This window comes from Onychomys torridus, chromosome 1 (genome assembly GCF_903995425.1).
Source record: "Onychomys torridus chromosome 1, mOncTor1.1, whole genome shotgun sequence".
Taxonomy (NCBI): domain Eukaryota; kingdom Metazoa; phylum Chordata; class Mammalia; order Rodentia; family Cricetidae; genus Onychomys; species Onychomys torridus.
Genome location: NC_050443.1, coordinates 79,470,919 through 79,492,294, shown reverse-complemented (window position 1 = coordinate 79,492,294; position 21,376 = coordinate 79,470,919). Strand labels below are relative to the sequence as shown.

Below are 21,376 nucleotides of genomic sequence, written 5' to 3'. Positions count from 1 at the left end.
TGTCCCCATAAAACCTGGTTATCTACTTTCTGTCTCCGTGTTTTGTCTTTTCTAGAAAGTTATGTAAATAGAATCATAAAATATGAAACCTCTTGTGAGTGGCTTCCTTCCTTAACTGTGTACTCTGCACATATATGACGTGTGTGTGCGTGTGTGTGCGTGTGTGTGCGTGTGTGTGTGCGTGTGTGTGTGTGTGTGTGCCTAAGTGTAGGCCACATAGCACATGTGGAGGTCTGAGAACAATCTTGGGCATAGGTTCTCCTTTTCCATCTTGTTTGAGACAGGCTCTCTGTTGTTTGCCTGCTGCAGATGCCAGGCTAGCTGGGTAAGGTCTTCTGGGGACTCATCTGTCCCCGCCTCCCATTTGCCCTAAAAGTACTGGAGTTACAGGTGTGTTTACTGTGCCCCAATTACTTCTTATTGTGGGTTCTAGGGATTCAAACCCAGGTCCTCACACTTGTATGGCAAACACTTCACCTACTGAACCATCTTTAAAAGTTTTTTTAAAAAGAACTTTTAAAGTTCTTGGGATCTTGATAAAGTTGGCGCCATGGATGAATTGTAGGGAGGTCTTTTTTTTTTTTTCCTTCATGATGTGACTGTTTTCATTTGCTTATTGATCACCTGTATATTCCATGTGTTTTGCTCATTTTAAAATCATCAACATATTAATTATATTCATAGGGTTCACTGTGGTAATTCCATGATTTGACCATGCTGACCCCTTGGGGAGCTTTTACTCCTCAAAAATATTTGCTACTGGTAATATGGAGAGCAGTTGAGATTATAAAGAAAGGAGGGAGATTTGAGGACAATCCTCATGAAAAAGTACCCAAGGAGACAATTTTATTACTTGCTGTATTCTTTTCCCACTCACAAATTCTGGGGAAGAGGAAGGTGGGGGCAGACAAGAAAATGAATCCAGTAATCAGCTGAAACCAAAGCTTTCAAATATTCTGGAAACAAAGACTTTGTTCAAGTCCCTTCCTTAGTAGTTTCTGAGAGCCCCTTCAGACCTCTGCCTCTGAGGAAGAACACATTGGCTCCCTACCCCAGAAGACTGCCCACTGATCCCATTCTTACCGTAGCGTGGTCAAAGTGAGGTTCATAGTGCCCTCCGATTCCATAGTTCACCACCTGGAGATACTCTGCATAGGGAGGCCGGATGTCAAGGCCTGTGAGGGCAGCAATTCGGTGGTCAAGGGTCACCAGCATTGGGTCAACTGTGTCCTTCAGCCAGGCACTAAAACACAGCAAGGAATGGAACAACAGTGATCTGGTATTGGAAATGACCACATGATGTCTGTGAATGAATGGATGGTGTGGTGGTTTGAAAGGAAATGGCCCCCAAAGGGAGAGGTACTATTAGGAGGTGTGGCTTTGTTGGAGTAGGTGTGGCCTTGTTGGAGGAAGTGTGCCACTATGGGGATGGGTTTTGAGGTCTTCTTTGCTCAAGCTATGCTCAGTGTGGTACACAGCTCACTTCCTGTTGCCTGTGGGTCAATATGTATAACTCTCAGCTCCTTCTCCAGCACCATATCTGGCTGCAGGCTGCCATGTCCCACCATGATGATAATGAACTAAACCTCTGGAACTGTAAGCCGCCCAATTAAATGCTTTCCTTTGTAAGAGCTGCCGTGGTCATGGTGTCTCCTCACAGCAGTAGAAACCCTAAACACATGGATGAATGAATGAATGTATGAATAAGCAAATGAGTCAAGTCAGTTGGAGAGGGAAGGAGCCATGAGCCTAACCACCTCCTCCTCCCTCATGTCAGGTCAGCCCAGTGTGCTTGGCCTACTATTTCAACATTAACATAGCTAACATTCTCTGAGGCTAGTGCCAAGCTGAGCAGAGTGGAAGCTCACAGAACCCAGGACCGTGACTCAGAGCTAAAGATGGCAAACCCCGTCCTTGAAACTGCTCTGCTCTGAAGATCTCCTGCAGAGGAAGCAGAGTGCTGGGAGACAGCCGGGACCTAAAGCGATGGCTGTCGGATGTGGTGGTATGCACCCCGCCCTCAGGAACGTGGGGGACCAGGAAAGGAAGGAGGAACGGAGGAGGAAGAAACAAAAGTAGTAGTAACAGTTCTTCATCGCTGCAAGATGCTGTTAGTGCTTAACCTTTAACCTCGCTGAGGGCCGGTGTGCTCCTCAGTAAAGGGGAGTGATGAGTATATCGACTCCCAGATCTTAGAAAACTGAGAGAAACACCATGGAGATGTTCCCAAGAGAGTCACAACTGTTTCAGCTCTGGGCAAACCAGGATCAGTCAAAGCCCAATTCAGACTCTTCCTGAGTGTCTTATTGAGAATCGAGGCCCTAGAAAAATGAGGCCATGTTCTCTAAGCAAAGCCAGTGACACCCTGATAGGTTAATTTGTTTCACATACTTTACACTCAGATTATTTATTAAGCTACATGCTCTTGGATTTGCAAAGATACCCAGGACAAAATTAGCCACTGTTTTCAAAGAAGGAAAACACAGAGGCTGGAGAGTGGCTCAGTGGATAAGAGCACTTGCTGCTCTTGCAGAGGACTGGGGTTCAGTTCCTAGCATCTACACTGAGCAACTCACAACTGTCTGGACCTTCTGGGGATTACAATGCCTTCTTCTGGCTTCTGAGTTCAATGCACACATATGGTGCACATACAGATAAGCACATAGTCTAAAGGTTTAGAGAACAACTTTTAATGCCAATGTCCCTGCTAATGGTTTGGATGGAGAATGCTCCCCACAAGGACATGTGTCTGAACACTTGGTCTCCAGACAGTGATGCTGCTCTAGGAGGTTGTAGAACCTAGGGATGGGTCTTGAGGATCATAGTCCAGCCCCAGCCTCTGTCTCTGCTCCACAGAGATGTAAGAAGTTGAAGAGGTTCCACTGCCCACTCCTGCCACCATGGAACCCCCAGCCACGACACTTTCCCCACCATGACGAACTGTGTCCCCTCAAACCAATCAGGAAAGCAAACCCTTCTCTTCAGCTGCTTCTTGCTCCCAGCAATATGTAGTGCACACAGTCCCTAGATGTACCAGACAAAATCAATTAAGCCCAAATAATCCTGAACCAAAGCCTCTGTCTCTCACGTCCCCTCCCGGAGGACAACACAGGCCTCGAGGTCTAGCTTTTCTCTGGGAGGCTGGCGCCACTTGCTCATGTGGCTGTGATGGTCATTGCCTTCTCTCGCTCTCTCCCCAGTCCTGTATTCACTGTGCAAATAAACAGTTGAGGGGAGGGCAGGAATGGAGGGAAGAGATGGGGAGGGTAGGTCTGGAGGCCACATTGGAGCCTGCTCCTTGAGAAGCCAGCAGGCCCAGGGAGTCCATTCCTGCCTGTTGCTTGGAAGGCTTTGTTTAGGAGTCAGGAGGTAGGGGTGGAGTCTGCAAAGTCAAATTACAGATGTGTGAAGGAACACCCGTTATAGATGCGTGTAGGAATGCACTCTGAGAAGACACCAGATGCACACTTTCTGCTCTAAGGTGGAGTTTTCTCCAAGCCTTTTTCTGGTGACTTCTTAGTTAACCTCCAGATAACATTGCAGTCTGGTGCAGGCACTAGAGTGACAGGGTGGTAATATCTCTCATAATACTTTCCCACAACTTGAACTACACGCTCTCTAGCCATCCAAGAAAGGTTGTCACTGACCTAGCCATCAGCTGTGTCCTCAGCCCCAGGTTGGAGTGGGCCTTCCTACCTTTTGCTGATGCGGTACTCCACTGGTAACTGCTTTTCCCCCGAAGCCACCACTGATCTCTGGAGCTGGGAGGAAGCAAAAGAGAAAGACCAGGTGGTTTCTGGTGCAAAGGGATGGCCCATCATGCCACAGACACGCCTCTCTCTAAAGCTTAACCATCACCAGCTCCTTACTCCATAAAGCCAATTTCATGTGTGCCATGAAAATGTTTCAAAGGATTCCTTTTGTGCCTGCAAGACTGAGTTGGGGAACCACATAGCCATCTCTCATCTTGACTTGTATCAGAGTCAGGCCTGGGTCTTGTGCAGGGTAAACTTGATGGTTCTCAAATTAAATGAACACCTCCAATCACAAAAGGGTGCTCTCAGGAGCAGCCTGCTCCTTCTGAAGAATCCTAATCAAAGCCCTTCCTTACAGAGCTCACTGCTAAGCTGCAACTGCCCAGCTTACAAAAAAAAAAAAAAAAAAATCCCACAAAAAAACAAAAACAAAAAAAAACCTTTCACAGTTATTTCATTATTGTTACAAACAAATCATTTATTTTGAGAGCAAATATTTATTGTATTTATGATGTTAAGCACTGTGATGAACTATATATATATATATATATATATATATATATATATATATATGTCTTTCTCTATATACACACACACACACACACACACACACATACACACAGAGTCTCTGTTCATAGACTGATGGTGTGCAATGGCAAGCATGGGCTGCTATGGATAGACAGAGACAGGCCTCTAGTCTCTTCTTCTGAGGGGCCGGAAACCTTCCCAGAATGCCCACATTCATACTGCAATTATACAGATTGAAACAAGTCAAGAGTAGAATGTTCCACACATTCCAGACAGAAAGGACAGAGGGAAGGAAGGGAGAAAGCGAGAGATAGGTAGGTAGGTAGATACATAGGTGAGAGAGACAGAGAGAGAGAGAGAGAGAGAGGGGGGGGGGAGATATCTATTTACAGAAAAGAAACAGCGGGATGGTTGAGTGCAAAGTGGAAGGGCTGAGCAACAGCCAGGCTACAGAGCTGGGTCAACACTCAAGAGTTTAAGCAAGAGATTTAGAAAGTCAGTTCTGACCTTCAAAGATTAGTTTGGGCAGGCAGAGTGGCACTTGCCTGTAGACCCAAGAGTCAGGAGGCTGAGATGGAGGACCCCCAAACCCAGGAATTTGAGGCCAGTTAGGGCAACACAGCAAAACCTTTCTCAAAGTATAAACATAAGGGGTTGGGAGCTAGTTCAGTTAGTAAAGGGTTGCTGGGCAAGGAGGAGGATGTGTTTGGATCTCTGGCATTCACATAAAAAAGCCAGGTGTAGCCGTGAGTCTGTAATCCTACTGGTTAGGGAGGTGGAGACAGGTGGATCCTTGGAGCTCATTTGGCTAGCCAGCTTAGCTGGATTGATGAGCTACAGGTTCAGTGAGAGACTGTCTCAAAATGTAAGGTAGGAGGTTGATAAGAGAAACCTTCAAATTCAATCTGGCATCATACAAATGAGTGTATACATATAAACAAGTATAAACATCACAGACATGAGATAAATCATAATACTCTGGGAGCAATAGCATAACATGGGTGGGAAGACAGGACATTAACCCACAAAATGCCCAGTGATACCAGCCACTATATAAATGGCATAATTAATACAAAACGTTTAAGTGCTATACAGCTGGAATCAGAAGCTTTGATTTCAGAGAAGGGACAGTTTAGCTCATGTGACCCTGTAAAAGTGCCCTGAAGGCACAGTCATTCAGAGAACCAACCAAAGCAGGCTGGAGCTTCAGTCAGCTCTGGGGGGAGGCATGGGAGGTACATGGTTTCCACTGAGTCCTTGAGGAGGATGGGCAGGGGGTAGATGGAAGTGATGGGAGAGGAGGCTTCGGGAGAGGAAGAGTGAGGAGGAGGCAGAGAGCCATGGTGGCCCATGGGGACCATCCTCCCCCCAGCTCTCAGCTTATTCCTGGAACAGTCACAGGCCAGCCAGGCACGAACAAGTCCACTGAGAGGTTGTTGGAGAAGGGAGTGTGGCAAGGTCTGTGCATGCCAAATAGATGACCTTGCTGTGAAGGATTCCGTGAACATCTCTGGAGGGGTCACCAGTTCCGTCACCATGACAACAGAGCTGTTCTAAGGGAAAGGCTGCTGCAGGCCTGATGCAACACAACTTGTGGCTCCCCAAGAAGCCGATGCCACAGACAGTGTGTCATTATCATCCCCATCAGAGCTAACCACAGCCACCACAACCACACCCACAGCCACAGCCACAGCCACAGCCACAGCCACAGCCACAGCCACAACCACAGCCACAGCCACAGCCACAGCCACAACCACAGCCACAACCACAGCCACCACAACCACAGCCACAGCCACAGCCACAGCCACAGCCACAGCCACAACCACAGCCACAACCACAGCCACAACCACAGCCACAGCCACAACCACAGCCACAGCCACAGCCACCACAACCACAGCCACAGCCACAGCCATAACTACAACCACAACCACAGCCACAGCCACAGCCACAGCCACAGCCACAACAACCACAACCACACCACACCACAAGCCACACCCACAGCCACAGCCACAGCCACAACCACAGCCACAACCACAACCACAACCACAACCACAGCCACAACCACAGCCACAGCCACAGCCACAACCACAGCCACAACCACAGCCACAGCCACAACCACAGCCACAGCCACAGCCACCACAACCACAGCCACAGCCACAGCCACAGCCACAACAACCACAACCACAGCCACAGCCACAGCCACAACCACAACCACAACCACAGCCACAGCCACAGCCACAGCCACAACCACAACAACCACAACCACAGCCACAACCACAGCCACAGCCACAGCCACCACAACCACAGCCACAGCCACAGCCACAGCCACAACCACAGCCACAACCACAGCCACAGCCACAGCCACAGCCACAGCCACAACCACAACCACAGCCACAGCCACAACCACAGCCACAAACACAACTACAACCACAACCACAGCCACAACCACAGCCACAACCACAGCCACAGCCACCACAACCACAACCACAGCCACAGCCACAACCACAGCCACAGCCACAGCCACCACAACCACAACCACAGCCACAGCCACAGCCACAACCACAGCCACAACCACAGCCACAACCACAGCCACAGCCACAACCACAACCACAACCACAGCCACAACCACAGCCACAACCACAGCCACAACCACAGCCACAACCACAGCCACAGCCACAGCCACAACCACAACCACAACCACAGCCACAACCACAGCCACAACCACAGCCACAACCACAGCCACAACCACAACCACAACCACAACCACAGCCACAACCACAGCCACAGCCACCACAACCACAGCCACAGCCACAGCCACAGCCACAACCACAGCCACAACAACCACAACCACAACCACAACAACCACAACCACAACCACAGCCACAACCACAACAACCACAACCACAACAACAACAACCACAACCACAACCACAGCCACAACCACAACCACAGCCACAACAACAATCACAACCACAACAACAACCACAACCACAGCCACAACCACAGCAGACTCTGGACTGGCCTGGAGGACCTTCTGCACGAAACAGTGATTGCTGTTCTCATGCCAGTCCATTTCTGCTCTCAGAGTTTTCCTTCAAACCACAGACCCAGCCATGGCCCTCTTCTGTTTACCGCCTCGCCCCCAGCTCCTCACCGGCCTATGGGATAAAGCCGACGCTCTGCAATGTGGCCTCTGTGAGTGGAGTCTCATTGCCTGTCCTCATCAGGGATCATCTTCTGTCCTGTCCTTTGTACACGTCAGCCACCAAGCTTCTCTCTGTTCCCTGAGCATGTCACTCACCAGGCGCCTGTGATATGTGGTGTTGTCTTCCCAGAACGTCCTGGCCTTTACTCTCAGTGAAAGAAGCCTGCTCCTCCTCTCCTCTCCAGAGCTCCCTCCCACCCGCCTTCCAGTCAGGTCACCTCACATGGCACATGTGATCACAGCACTTTTCCCCTTACACCAGTGGTTCTTGACCTTCCTGATGCTGCGACCCTTTAATGCAGTTCCTCATGTTGTGGTGACCCCCGCCCCCAACCACAAAATCATTTTTGTTGCTCCTTCATAACTGTCATTTTGCTACTGTTATGAATCAGAATGTAAATATCTGTGTTTTCTGATGGTCTTAGGCGACCCTTGTGAAAAGGTCATTTGATTCCCGAGGGGTCATGACCCACAGGTTGAGAACTACTGCTTTACATGGAGGAAAAGTTCCTCATCTCTTTGTAAATGCAAAGGGTCTGGGCAGGTTGTGTTCTGGTAATGGGTTACTAAATGTCTCATTGGATGGGCATCAACTTAAGGACATGATGTCTGGTTAGAAATAAATAATTCTGCACCAAATAACTGTACCTTTAAAGAAAGTACAGCAGGCTTATAGAAGTGAGATGGACTATCTTTTCCCATTATCTGCCACATTTCCTAGCAGGGTCGATGACACATCCTTCCCACTGGCACCAGCTCGGCTCAGTCACTCGCTATGCCTTCCTTCCCTATGGTCTCGGCTTTTTGAGGCAGGGTCTCACTATGTATTTCTGGCTGTTCTGGCACTCACTATGCAGACCAGGCTGTCTTTGAACTCATAGAGATCCTCCTGCCTCTGCCTTTGTCTTTACCAGAGTCACGTGGGCGGAAGTACATTTGCACTTCCCAAGGGAAGCTACAAAAGCCAGCTCACACTTGCCATTTCTGCCTTATCCCCCCTTCTGTGAGGCTGGTAAAGTCCCCAAGGGAGACCACTCTGCCAGGCTGGGTTCCAGATTGGAGACCAGCTGCGGCAGAACTCCAGCCAACACCACCCAAACGTGTCATATGGCAAACTGTCCCTGTCACCAAGGGCCAGGGGTCACTTATTACCAAGCATAACTTAGCCTGAGCTTACTAATAGAAAGAACAACAGAGTGACAATCGGCACACACTCAACTCCAGTCCTGACTCAGTTTCCCCTTTAACAGGCTCATGTTGGGTCAGGTTGTCCACATCTACCCTGTCTGTAAATATGCACTAGTATTTCAGTCTTCATCCCTGTCAAGTGCTTTCTTTCTGCTAATTCTAAGGGAAAGTTGACACTGGGGAAGTCTCCTTTATATTTTCTGAGATCCCTTTAATACATCATGATATGCCCAGATCTCAAGCACATGATTGGCCAGATTTTGACAACTGCTTATAGCTATGTATCCCACATCCCTAAGAAGATATTGCCAGCACAATCTGAACATCTCTTAAACCCCCTGGCACCTCATCCTTTCCCACTAGAGGCAAGTACAGCCATGATTTTCTCCACTGCTGACTGGCCTTACAAAATGGTCAGCATTTTGAACTCCTGGACTAAGAAAGAGTCTTGCCACGCCAGCTATCTGTTCTCCAGGCATGTGGGGACACAAAGGGGATCTGAAGATGCTCACCCATGGTTCTGCAAGCTCTCGGATTTTCTGAGCTTCTGTGTCACTAATAAAGTCATGATAGAGAACGACAGAGGGTCGCAGGTGAATGACCTCCTTGCGGGCAGGCTGGAGCAGCAGGTAGGGGCTGGAATTGGTCTCGTAGGAGCAGTGGAGGCTGGGGATTTGGTAGTGTGTGGGCTAGAAGGAAAGAGTAGAGTTGATGTAAGAAAAGAAGGGTCAAGGCTCCTGGGAGCCATGGCTCAAAATTGGAATCTGAGGGTAATAGAAGATGGAGTCGCTCGGGGTTGATTGGTGAGTTGTATTGTCTTAAGGCATCAGTTTTCCCACAAATGACCCCAACTCCAGCCAATCCTTCCCTTTCTTCTGGGAGGAATCCCACCTGGGAGCCCAGAGTCTGGCATAGCCCCTCGTACGTGTCTCTGGTCTGCAGGTGAGGCACGTTGGGCCTCTGGATGACAGTTTCAGCCACCGCCTGGTGAGCATTCTCTGCCAAGAGCCTTTCATATTTCAACACATTCCTGGCCATCCTCTTATTATCTGGGTCTGCGGGAAATCCAAACAGGAAATAACACAGATGAACAAATACTGGCCTCGAGAAGAACGCTTAAGATTTCCTGCAGCGGAGTGTGCTGGCACACGCCTTTAACCACAGCTGGCAGGAGGCAGAGGCAGGAAGACTTCTGTGAGTTCCAGGCCAGCCAGGGCTACAATATGAGAGCCGGTCTCAAAAAAAAAAAAAAAAAAAAAGAAAGGAGAGAGAGAGAGAGAGAGAGAGAGAGAGAGAGAGAGGAGAGAGAGAGAAATTCTGGAGCTTCATTGTCACACAGGACTGACACCTGGACACCTTAAATAACATCTCACATCAGTGTCCTTCCTCCTGAAAGAGCGTCTGGCATTAGAAAAAGACTGGCCTGGGCCTGCTGGACCAGAGAGAGGGATGGTTCCTAGCATTCTTAGGCAGGGGACCACAATGGTCAGATTTCTGTTAGAAAAGAAGCTTCACCCGTTCATCCACTCACACTCACTTACCAGTTCCCTTAATCGAAGTTCTAAGCCAGAGACTGTGCTAGGCTGACTACAGCACAGTGCCCAATAACTTCGTGGGAGGGACATAGCAAGTATGAGCAGTGGAAGGAAGCTGGGCCATCACCCAAAGTACAGGCCCAACCTGTTCTTATCTACTATAGTCACTTGGCTGTGTGCACGCAGAATGGGGCTTTATATGTATGTGAACATATGTGTGTGTGGGTGTGTGTGTGTGTGTGTGTGTGTGTGTGTGTGTGTGTGTCAGAGTGTGAGCCCTTCTGTGTGCTTTTGGAGGCCAGAGAGAGAGGATGTTGGAGTCTTCCTCAGTTCCTGTCCACCTTATTCCTTTGAGACATGATCTCTCACTGAACCTGGAGTTACTGGGTTTTCATCTAGGCAGGCCCCAGAAAGCTTCCAAGCTACCTGTCTTTGTAGCCACCCTTTCCAAGCCCAGCTCTGATTTTATAGGCAGTGTGTATGTGTGTGTGTGTGTGTGTGTGTGTGTGTAGGGTGTGTGTGGGTCATGCCCAGCTTTTACGTGGGTGCCGAGGATCCAAACTTGGGATCTCACACTTGTGAGGGAGGCAAGTGCTCTTTCCACAGGGCAATCCCCCAGCTCCCTGGTCTTTGTAAACCAGAAGCCTATTCATTCTCAGCTCCACTAGATCCTCAGGAATGGTCCTTCAGAACTCCTCCCAGAGGGCTGAGTGGCGGCTCAGTTGTTAAGAGTGCTTCCTACTCTTTCAGAGGACCACAGATCAGTGCCCGTCACCCACATCAGGCAGCTCACAATCACCTGGAAACTCCAGTTCCGGGGCATCTGGAACCTCTTCTAGATTCCTCTGGCACTCACCCATGCACATTCCCACACACAACATACACACATAATTAAAAACTAAATATAAATAATTTTTTAAATCCTACTGGCCTACCAGTATGAGTAGAGCAGTATGGGTCAAAAGAGAGCTCGGCTTTGCCCTAGCCACAGTCCCCTGGAAACCTGTGCCTTGCCATGCCTTCCTTTTTCTTCCTTCTTTGACTGCAAGATGCCCCATGGACTGGTGACCTGTGACCTGCTACCTGTGACCTGCTGACCTCTGTGGATGGATCTCAGAATTGTTCTAATGCTGCCACAGAACCTGAGGAGCCCACTGCGCTTTTCACGGTGTCCAGCGCCGCTCCTAGCTAAGGAGGAAGGGAGAGCACACGTGACTACTCTAATGATGGAGAAACGAAGCTCTGGGGAGTGGAAATGATGAGCCCAAACACCAGCGGAAATACTGCAAAGCCAGACATGAATGAGGCTCTTCTGTGGCCACACCCTATTTACCCACCAATGGCAGAGCACAGGTCAGGTCATGAAGAGGTAGAGGTTTTAATGGATCGAGGACAAAGAAATAAAGGAATGTTGACTTTACTTTTTTCCATGTATGTTGTGTGTGTGTGTGTGTGTATTCATGCTCCTGCACACTTGTAAATGCACATGGAAGGGTGCGCATGCATTGGAGCCCTGATGCTATTGTCAAGACAGCCTCTGTTGCTCTTCCACCTTCCTCACTGAGGCAGGGCCTCTCAGTTGAACTCAGAGCTGCTGGATTTGGCTAGTTTTGCTAGTGACCTTGTTCTGGAGATCCCTTGCCGCTGCCTCTGATGGCTGGATTACAGGTGAGCCTCGCACACACCCAGCATTTTAGGTGAGTTCCTGTTGATCTGAATTCTGCTCGTCACTCTTGCAAGGTAAATGCTTTACTAAGAGCCATCAGCCCAGCCCCTTAATTTTCTTTATACTACTAATTGCTCTTGCATTTCCAGGCCACCTGGTGACTTCCCTCTCCTATTCTTTGTCAAGGTATCAGAAAGGAATAGTGTTAGAGCCCTTCCTCAGTGTCCACAGCCAATGGTTCCAGGATTCCTTTAGATACCCAAATCCACAGAGGCTCAAGTCTTGTTTATGAAATTATAGTGTTTGCAGACAGCTTATGCACATCCACCAACAGACTTTAAATCACCTCCAGTTGATCGATAATTACTAACATAATGTAAATGCTCTATTAGACACAGGTATGGAGGTGGCTGTTACACTGCCCTCGTAGGGTATATACTGATGAGAGAAAAGGCTATTGTTTCGGCCCAACACAGTGTTTTTCTATGTGGTTTTTTTGTTTGTTTGTTTGTTTTATACAAAGTAGATTGCATCCATGGATACAGAACCCAGAGATAGATATGGAGGGCTGGCCACACTTGATGGAGTCATTTGAAATTTATGAATAATTGCAGTTTAAAAGCACCCCATAGAGGCTCTTGCATGTGGGTTCAGTTCCCAGCACCCACATGGTGGCTCCCAACCATCTGTAGCTCCAGTTCCAGAGGACATGACACTCTCTCTGGTCTCCATGAGCACCAAGCATGCACATGTGAATAGACATACATGTGGGCAAAATACCCACACACATAAAATGAAATACAATTTTAAAAAGAAGCCCTCAAACACTTGGTGATAGTAGTGATTTTACATCTTATTTTAGTAGCTAAATACTTGGAGGACAATCCAGGAAGCTGTCCACCACCAAGATTTGAAGTCGAAATCTTGGAGTTGAGCTTTGCAGCATCTCCTCCTTCGCTGTTGACACAGGCATTCCCTGGAGGGGCTGAAGCTGGAGCGGGCAGGATGCCTGCATAGCCAAGTGAGCTCTGCTTTTCAGGGGAAGAACTGATAGCTCTCAGTAAACAGTCTGAAGAAGTGAATAGCCCTCTGAGTCGCTCCCTTCTCACATACACAGTGCACATTGACTTTATTCATTCCTGGGTTTCCTTCCAAAACCTGGCTCTTCAAACCGCCTCTAGAGAACCTGGCTCCGAGCCTGGACTTGTTCCCGTTGAAAGAACAAGTCGGGAAGGGGCAGGTTGACATCTTCTAAGCACTTTTTCAACTAACTCATGAATTTCCCCCTTTCAATGATCCATGTATAAATAAAATGAAATTAGAATAATAAAAATGGACAGCAGGAACCTGGGGAGGTGGCTCACAGAGTGTTTGCTGTGAAAGCAAGGGAGCCCGAGTTCAAATCCCCCACTCACCTACAGAGCTGGACATGGCCACCCACCAGCACTTGAAATCCCAGCTTTGGGGGATAAGACAGGCAGATTGTGGGAGCTTGGGAGCTAGCTAGTCAGACAGCTTAGACAAAGCAGTGAATTTCATGAAGGTTCAGACCTTATCTTTAAAAAACGAGGTGGAGGGACTGCAGAGTTGGCTCAGTGGTTAAGAGCCCTGACTGCTCTCCTAGGGGATCTGGGTTCTAGTCTCAGCATCCACACCGCAGCTCACAACTATCTGTAACTCCAGGTTCAGAGAATCTGCTCTCTTCTGACTTCCCCAGGGACCAGTCATTGCAAGTGGTGCTCATGCAGACCGACAAAAGAGTCATACACATAAACATAAAGTAAAAATACACGTTAATTTAAAAAAGACATCGGTAAAGGAAGACACCCAGTGTCTTTCCTTGGTCTCTGCATGCATGAACATGGGCATGTGTACACACACACACACACACACACACACACACACACACACACACACACTACTTCACTTGCAAGAGGAATTAAAGGTTGGGGCAGAGGTGAGATGGTCAACTTATGTCTTAGGTCACTTACTGTAGAGAAGGAACTCTCGGGAGAGGCTGAGGGCACATGAAACATTCCCTGCCTTGTTGAAAAAGAAAAGAAAGAAAATGTCAACCGAAATGAGGATATATCCTCTACTCAAATCACTGAGTAGTTTTAAAAACTATAAAATATTCTTATCACAGCAGATAATAATGAGAAAAGCAAATGGGCTCTCAAGTCTCCTCATTAACAAATACATTATTGTTACCAGGTAGAAAGGTAGAAAGAAAATGCAGGGTAAGTTTGAATGGGCTGGTGCACAGCCCAGTGGTGAATTGCTTGCCTAGTATGTGCCTGAGTTTAACCCACACCACCACCAAAGGAAAAAGGAGGGGGAGAAGAGGAAGGAGAGGAGGAGGGAGAGGAGGAGGAAAGGTTGAGAGAGAAATTCTAGCAAAAGTATAGTATAGTAAGAATTAGCTGTCTATAGCCATCCAGCCTTGGCCTCATCATGGCCAAAGTATGTAAGTCTGAGAAAGAGAATCCCACACAGGCAGGCTGCAGGCTGCCTCTGGGTGATGCAGAATGATGGCTAGCTGACAGGGATGCACAGAAACAGAATTCCTTGAACTTTTAGTATGCTAAAATGTCATTCTAGTGATAAAAGCAATAATACTCACATTGTAAAATACGTGTGGAAGGAGATCTTAAAAAATCACTACCCAAACCCAGCCACTTCTAGCACTTTTGACTGTATGTAGTTTTTTATGTAGTCACAATCATATTTTTTCATATCATTAGTTTCCTTCTAATTTTGCATCAGCAATATTTTTTATTATTGCACAGTCTTCATAGAAATAACTTTAATGGCTGCATTTAATTCCACCCAGAAACAACATTCTAGAATGCAGTAGGATATTTTAAGTGTGTTACTTTTGTTTATGTTTCATTCGTTTAACTCTGTGAAGCTGTGTTACTGTGCCTGCTAAAACCCCTGATGGTCTAATAAAGAACTGGCCAATAGCAAGGCAGGAGAGAGGATAGGTGGGGCTGGCGGGCAGAGTATATATAGAAGGAGAAAACTAGAGCGAGGAGATCAAGGAGAAGCAATCAGAGAAGGAGGAGGACTCCAGGGGCCAGCCACCCAGCAACACAGCAAGCCACGGAGTAAGAGTAAGATTTATGGAAGTAAGAGAATGGGAAAAGCCCTGAGGCAAAAGGTGGGTGGGGATAATTTAAGAAACTAAGCCAAGCTAAGGCCGGGCATTCATAATTAAGACTAAGCCTCCATGTGTGATTTATTTGGGAGCTGGGTGGCGGGCCCCTCAAAAAGGGCAACAAACAAACAACAACACTAGAAGACCAACGTTTCAGTGCTGTTGGAAATTCAGATGGTTCCTCCTCATTTATTACCGCGAATTATTCTGCTCTATACTAACAGGAACAGTTGAGTAACTAGGAGTATTCTGTACTGCCAGATACCAACTTAAAGCCACAGCTTTTTAAACAAGCATCAATTTTATCCTTACAGGTAGGGAAACTGAGGCTCGGCAGCTCAAGTCAAGTTGCCACAGAATTTCAACTTTGTGTGACTCCAGGGTCTCTGGCTTAATGGCTGATTTAATTGTTACTAAATTTTTTAATTAAAACCACATTTTATGGGTTGGGGATTTAGCTCAGTGGTAGAGTGCTTGCCTAGCAAGTGCAAGGCCCTGGGTTTGGTCCTCAGCTCAAAAAACAAACAAACAAACAAAACACATTTTCTATGGTAATCAAAGGTCGGGGAGAAGGGACAGCTATCAGATTTCCTGGGGAGAAGTGGGGGGCATAAGTCATTTCAGAGATGAAGTCATCTACGTGTTGGCACTTTTACGAATCTGAAGTGAGAGTCCACAGGGCAAGCTGGGGGGTGAGAAGAGGTAAGGATGATTTCATAGGGTAGGTAAGCTGAGCTGAGCCTGCCAGGTGGACAGAATTTCACCAGACAAAGAGGATAAAGGAAAGGGGAAGCCTGTCCCCAGACTCACAGGGAATCAATCCAGCTAATGACTGGGCACTGCATCTGTAATCCCTTCCTCGGGGTAAACTGCCCTGGTCTGTTTTCTCTGAGTGTCTCCGCTGGTTTGGTCTTCTTGCTCTACTGAAACCCAAGCACTCCTTGCCCTTTGCTAGTCAATCATTTTAACACATAGCAACTGTCCAGGAGAGGTAGGAGGAACACACGGATGTGTAGCTAAGACCCACGGACCAAGACGGCCATGAAGGGAGGAGACTGTCAGCTGCTCTGAGGAGGAGTCTGTTTTCTCAGCAGCTTGTGGGTTTTGATCAGCCACATGCTCCTTTTGTCCTCAGGAAAGGAGAGAGAAAATGTACACATGGGGCTGGGGTGTAGCTCTGTGGTAGAGCACTTGCCTACCCTCACCCTAGGTTCAACTCCCCCAAAATAACAACAGGGAACAGCCTGGATTATTAACTTTGGGACCTCCAGGGAACCTTCTAGATGGTGCTCCCTCCCCCGCCCCCCCCCCCTGCAGACTATTCTTGAAGACTATACAATTGGTGAGAAATGAGGTTAGTCACGCAGAAAGATGGAAGCCGCTATATTTAGGGCAAGGGATGTCATGTGTGATGCAGCAGGCAGCAGATCAACAGTACCTAGGAAAGATGGGAGCTGCAGGGGGTCCTCAGATTGGTGCAGTGGAGTGAAAATGTCAGCTCTGCAGCCAATGGCCACGTGAGAGCCAGATTCAGGGTCAGGTGGGAGAGGGTAATCAAATTTCTCCCTTCATAGCAACACTATGGTATGTTATCAGTGATGAACCACGAGTTAGGGAGAGTACACAGTGTCCTCCATGACTGTGGCTCCATCAAAGACCTATGTGCTGCTGCTGGAGCAGGCAAGAGAGAGATGAGGACTGTAAAGTGGTCCATGCATTGGTTGGCACTCTAGACTTAGGTTCAGATGTGCCTTCTAAGCCCACCTCTATGAGCTTCTTGGCACTTTAAGAACTTTCTAGGAGCTTGATTTACTTACATTAAATCTATGGTGCTAACAAAAGAACAGCCTTGCATTTGGTCCCCCCGGGAAGATGAAGCAAATCAGAAAGTGATGTAGAACATTGTACTGTCTGAGATAAAAATAAGCTTCCTTGCCCCCTCACCTGGAAACAGGCAAAGGCCAAGTAATCCAGGGCGTCTTCCAGACTGGCCTCATCCTCTGTCTTCCACTCTCCGTAAGACCTTCGGAAGAGACTGACGGCTTCCTCCAGCCATGGGATGGCATGGTAATAATCCCCCATGTCGTAGGCCACCTGCGGGGAGCACAAACCATCACGGCTTTAGTCCACAGACAGAAAAGAAGTCATCTGATTATTCAGAGTAGGAGGACCCCAGAAGGCTAGCTTTACTTTCAGATCCATTTTGATTTAGTTTAATACCTATTATCTAATAATATTATAAGGCATTGTGCCGATGGAGAGAAGACAGGCTTCTTGCATTAAGGAGTTTATGATCTAGGAGGCAGAGAGATGAATTCAAGTATGTACATCATGGGGCAAAATGGTGCCAGGGCTGTAAGGACAATGTGTAATGCACTGTGGAGGCTAGCGAAGGAAGAGGCTTGGGGTCTCAGCAGGTTTACAGAGTGGCATCCAAGACAGACCTTTCTCGAAGAAAGAGGAGGAATTCAAAGAGCAGAGGTTGTGAGGAAGTGCCTCTTAAGATGACAGAGTGGCAAGATCGACATTCTGTTCCCATAATTCCCTGGGGTCTGGCTTGAAGAGAAACAGAAAGTGAGCACGGAGAGTGTGCACCTAGCCTGCTGCAGTCTTGAATGTGTTCTTAGAAGGATATTGTTGGAAGCTCTGTGAGGAACAAAATCCATTGAATTTTTTCGGTCCTGCTTCTCATCCTTAAAGTACTGAATCAATAAAGGCTTGTGAACAGACCAATCACTACAGCACAACACGTCCAACCCTGTAATGATGGCAGACATTGGGAATGCTGTGGTGGCTGAGCAGGTCAGTTCTGATTAAATGCTGGAGAGCGGGGCAACATGGCAGCATGTACCAGACATAGCTCCTGTCTCCTACCTACCAGCTTACAGTTAAGTAGAACACCAGACCTGTGGGGAGAATTTCCTGGAAGTCAGTATTGAAGCAACATAGAATTACAAAGTCACTGAGTTGGAACAACTCTTACAAAATGATCTCATGGAGGGGCAGGACCTAGAGATGCTGCCAATCTGCAGCAAAATAATAGAGCAGTTCCCATCTCAGGTCTACCTTTAGCCTGTGTGTTGTCTTGCTGGTCCTTTACACATTTCTTATTTGTAAAAAATGTTGAACTGAATAATAATAATAACCTAAACTTTTTTCTGTTAAATTTATTGTGTGTGTTGTGTGTATATGTACATGTGTGTGGTATGCATGGTGTGTGTATTTATATCTCTGTGTGTGACGTATGTATGTGTGGTGTGTATATTTGTATGTGTGTGGTTTGTATATATGGTATGTGTAGTATATACATGTATGTGTATGTGTGGTGTGTGTATATATATATGGGATGTATATGTGGTATATGTGTATGTGGTGTGTGCTGTGTAAGTATGTGGGGGCAGTGTATGTGTGGGGTGTGTAGTACATATACATGTATGTGTGGTATGTGTGTATATGTAGTTTGTGTGTGTAGTATGTATATGTGTTTGTGTGATGCGTGTGTATATGTGTGATGTGTGTGTGGTATGTGTATAGTGTGTATGTATATATATGTGTTGTGTATGTATGTATGTGATGCTGGAGATTGAACCCAGAGTTTCATGCATGCTAAGGAGCTACATCCCAATCCTAACCATTTAGCTGATATTTTCATGGGGAATTTCAAGTTCTAGCAATATGGTGGGTAGACATAACTAGAATTCTTTCAAACATAAATATTTAGACATTTAAATAAAATACAAAAAGCATGAGGTTACATGTTTTCAAAGAAAAAAATTTTAAATGCCAGGTGGTAGAAACAAAAATTTAGCTGAAAACTTAAGCAGTGAGCACATTAGCAGAGGCTTATGCTGTGTAGGATGTGGGAGGCTGGGGCCAGCCTGGGCTACAGTGTGAGACAAAAAGAAAAATGAGCAACAAGGACAAGCAGCCACAGGACACAGCAAGAATGCTAGCATCAGCCTTCCTCACAGTAGCTCAAACAGGAAGTGGTCTGAGCATCTGTCAACAGGAGACTGGAGAGATGGCTCAGCAGTTAAAACACGGGCTTCTCTTGCAGAGGACTTGAGTTGAGCTACCATTACTCATATGGAGGCTCACAATTATTCATAACTCCAGTTCCAGGGGATCTGATGTCCTCTTCTGACCTCTGAAGGCACCAGGTATGCGCATGGTGCACAGACATACATGTGAGCAAGACACTCACACATGAAATAAACCATCTTTGAAAATGAACCACATGCATTCTATAGTGCAGCTGCAGAGTAAGAAGCCAACCTCAAAAGATAACGCCCTGCTTGTTGGAGGACACTGGTGACCTGGGTAGCGGTAAGGTGGTAGGAGTGAGCGGGAAAAACTTATAAATAAATGCAGCCAAATTTGAAAATGTATTTCATCTCATTTACAGCTATAACTGCTTTTGATGCCATCCTATGTACCACCATTACATTTGAAATGCATTGCCTTTCAAATAAGTAGAGAAATGAAGATTTCCAGCAGGACTTTCAGGGCTTACGGTTTTCAATATATGGCCGAGAGGCTTCATGAGCAAGCATTTACTGTACTGTGCACCCGGCTTCTTGAACTAGGCATGTGCACGACTGGACCCTGCTTCTGCTCAGGACCACAGAGGGAGAAACAGAAGCAGAGAGGCTCGCTGTGTGTAGATCTGGGAGGCTGATTCCCCAAGCTTGAAACCAGGACCCATGAAGCCCACTAGTAGGATCCGCTAATGAAATGGGTGGGGGCGGGCAGGAAAAAACAACCCTTTCCTGCAGTGAGCATCCTCAAAAGGGGGAAAAATAATTCACCCCGTGCCTTTTGAAGGCAAAGACTGGCAAAGAGTGTATTATAAAACAACTCAGCATAACCAAAAATTAGCTAAACACACCCATGGGAGATTCCTGAGGTCTATTTCCTCAAGTAATAACGTGCACAGCCTTGGTTGTTGTTTTACACTAACTTACCCCAGTATTTCTAAATACTGGGGGAACATTGCAAAGGACTCCAGAGCATCTTGGGAGGCCATTTCTGTGATCTTACCATCACATCACCATCTGGAAATCCCTCTTCACTCATCCCTCTGCTTTCCACCCACTGATTCATATACTGACAGGGTCTATAGTTATCGTGGATAGAAAGAAAAAGATGATTTTCGCCTAGTTTATGCCTATCATCAAGTTATGTCTAATTAAACCATTTCATATGTGAAGGATGTAGCTCAGTTAGTTGAGTGCTTGGCTAGCATGCGTGAGACCCTGGTTTGATCCCAGCACTGCAGAAACTGGGCATGGTGTGACCCCAGCACTGGAGAGGTAGAGGCAGGAAGGCCCTGGCAAGCTTAACATCAGTCTGGGGATACACAATACCCTGTAGGAAATAAAGGAAAGCTACTCATGTTCAAGAACATCTTAATAGCTGATGACTTCACTTTCCCATGGCAAGAGCATGGGTTTAGAGCTGAAAGCTGAGGCTCAACTTTGGTCCTGTTTCTTTGCATTATGCTAGTGGTCTACCATGTCTGAACCTTGGTTTCCTACTCTGAAAACTGGAACAAATCAAATGTTTACCACAAGCACAGGGAATACATAAAGACAGTAGGACACAGTTCATCTGTAAGAAACCAGAACTGAGCCGTTGGCCCTCTGCATGTCACCTTGCCTACTTGGAAGCAGTCATCTGCTGTGAGGGGGAAGAGCTGCCTGGGACTGTACAGGTCAGTGATGGAGGAGCCTGAGACCCTCTGGAAGACACCCTGGGCCAGGCCCTTCACGTTGAGCATGTACACATCCTGCAGCCGCATCAGGGCCCTCGCTGCTCCCTCGAGGTCCTCAAAGACAGGAAGGTCTTGTTCTACCTTCTCATAACCATCCTTCAGAGCTGTAAAAGTAGTAAGACTGTAATGCAGCCTCCAAACATGGGCAATGGGCATTTATTCCATCTGATCCCCTGCTCAAAGAGCCCCCAGCAGCAAGCTCAGTTCCCAACATGAAGTGGATTCTTTTTTGTTAAAGGTGTGTGTGTGTGTGTGTGTGTGTGTGTGTGTGTGTGTGTGTGTGTGTGTGTGTATGCATGCAGGTGACCACAGAGGCCAGAAGAGCATATCAGACCCCCTGGAGCTGGCATTAGAGGTAGTTGTGAGCTGTTGGGATGTAGACACTGGCATCTGAATTGCATCCTCTTGGAAGAGCAGCAAGTGCTCTTGACCACTGAGGCATCTCTCCAGCCCTCCAGAGTGGATTCTTAAAATGACTCTCTGGGTGAAAGACATTCAGAATAATGACATGGAGGGATTAAAATGAAATAAAGTGCACAGCTTCATCCTATCCTATGTCTCTAAAA

General features: G+C 47.1%; 1 protein-coding gene across 1 annotated transcript in view; it reads right to left on the bottom strand.

The window, feature by feature from the left end:
- P4ha3 (prolyl 4-hydroxylase subunit alpha 3) overlaps positions 1 to 21,376 on the bottom strand; it is a 35,930-nt gene that overhangs the window by 7,040 nt on the left and 7,514 nt on the right. Inside the window, exons 3-9 of the mRNA XM_036208717.1 lie at positions 20,691 to 20,914; positions 16,982 to 17,131; positions 13,869 to 13,920; positions 9,568 to 9,731; positions 9,189 to 9,365; positions 3,697 to 3,761; positions 1,084 to 1,243 (exon numbers count right to left, since the gene is read on the bottom strand). Of these exons, the coding sequence (XP_036064610.1) occupies positions 1,084 to 1,243; positions 3,697 to 3,761; positions 9,189 to 9,365; positions 9,568 to 9,731; positions 13,869 to 13,920; positions 16,982 to 17,131; positions 20,691 to 20,914 (992 nt within the window). The remainder of the gene's footprint in view (positions 1 to 1,083; positions 1,244 to 3,696; positions 3,762 to 9,188; positions 9,366 to 9,567; positions 9,732 to 13,868; positions 13,921 to 16,981; positions 17,132 to 20,690; positions 20,915 to 21,376) is intronic.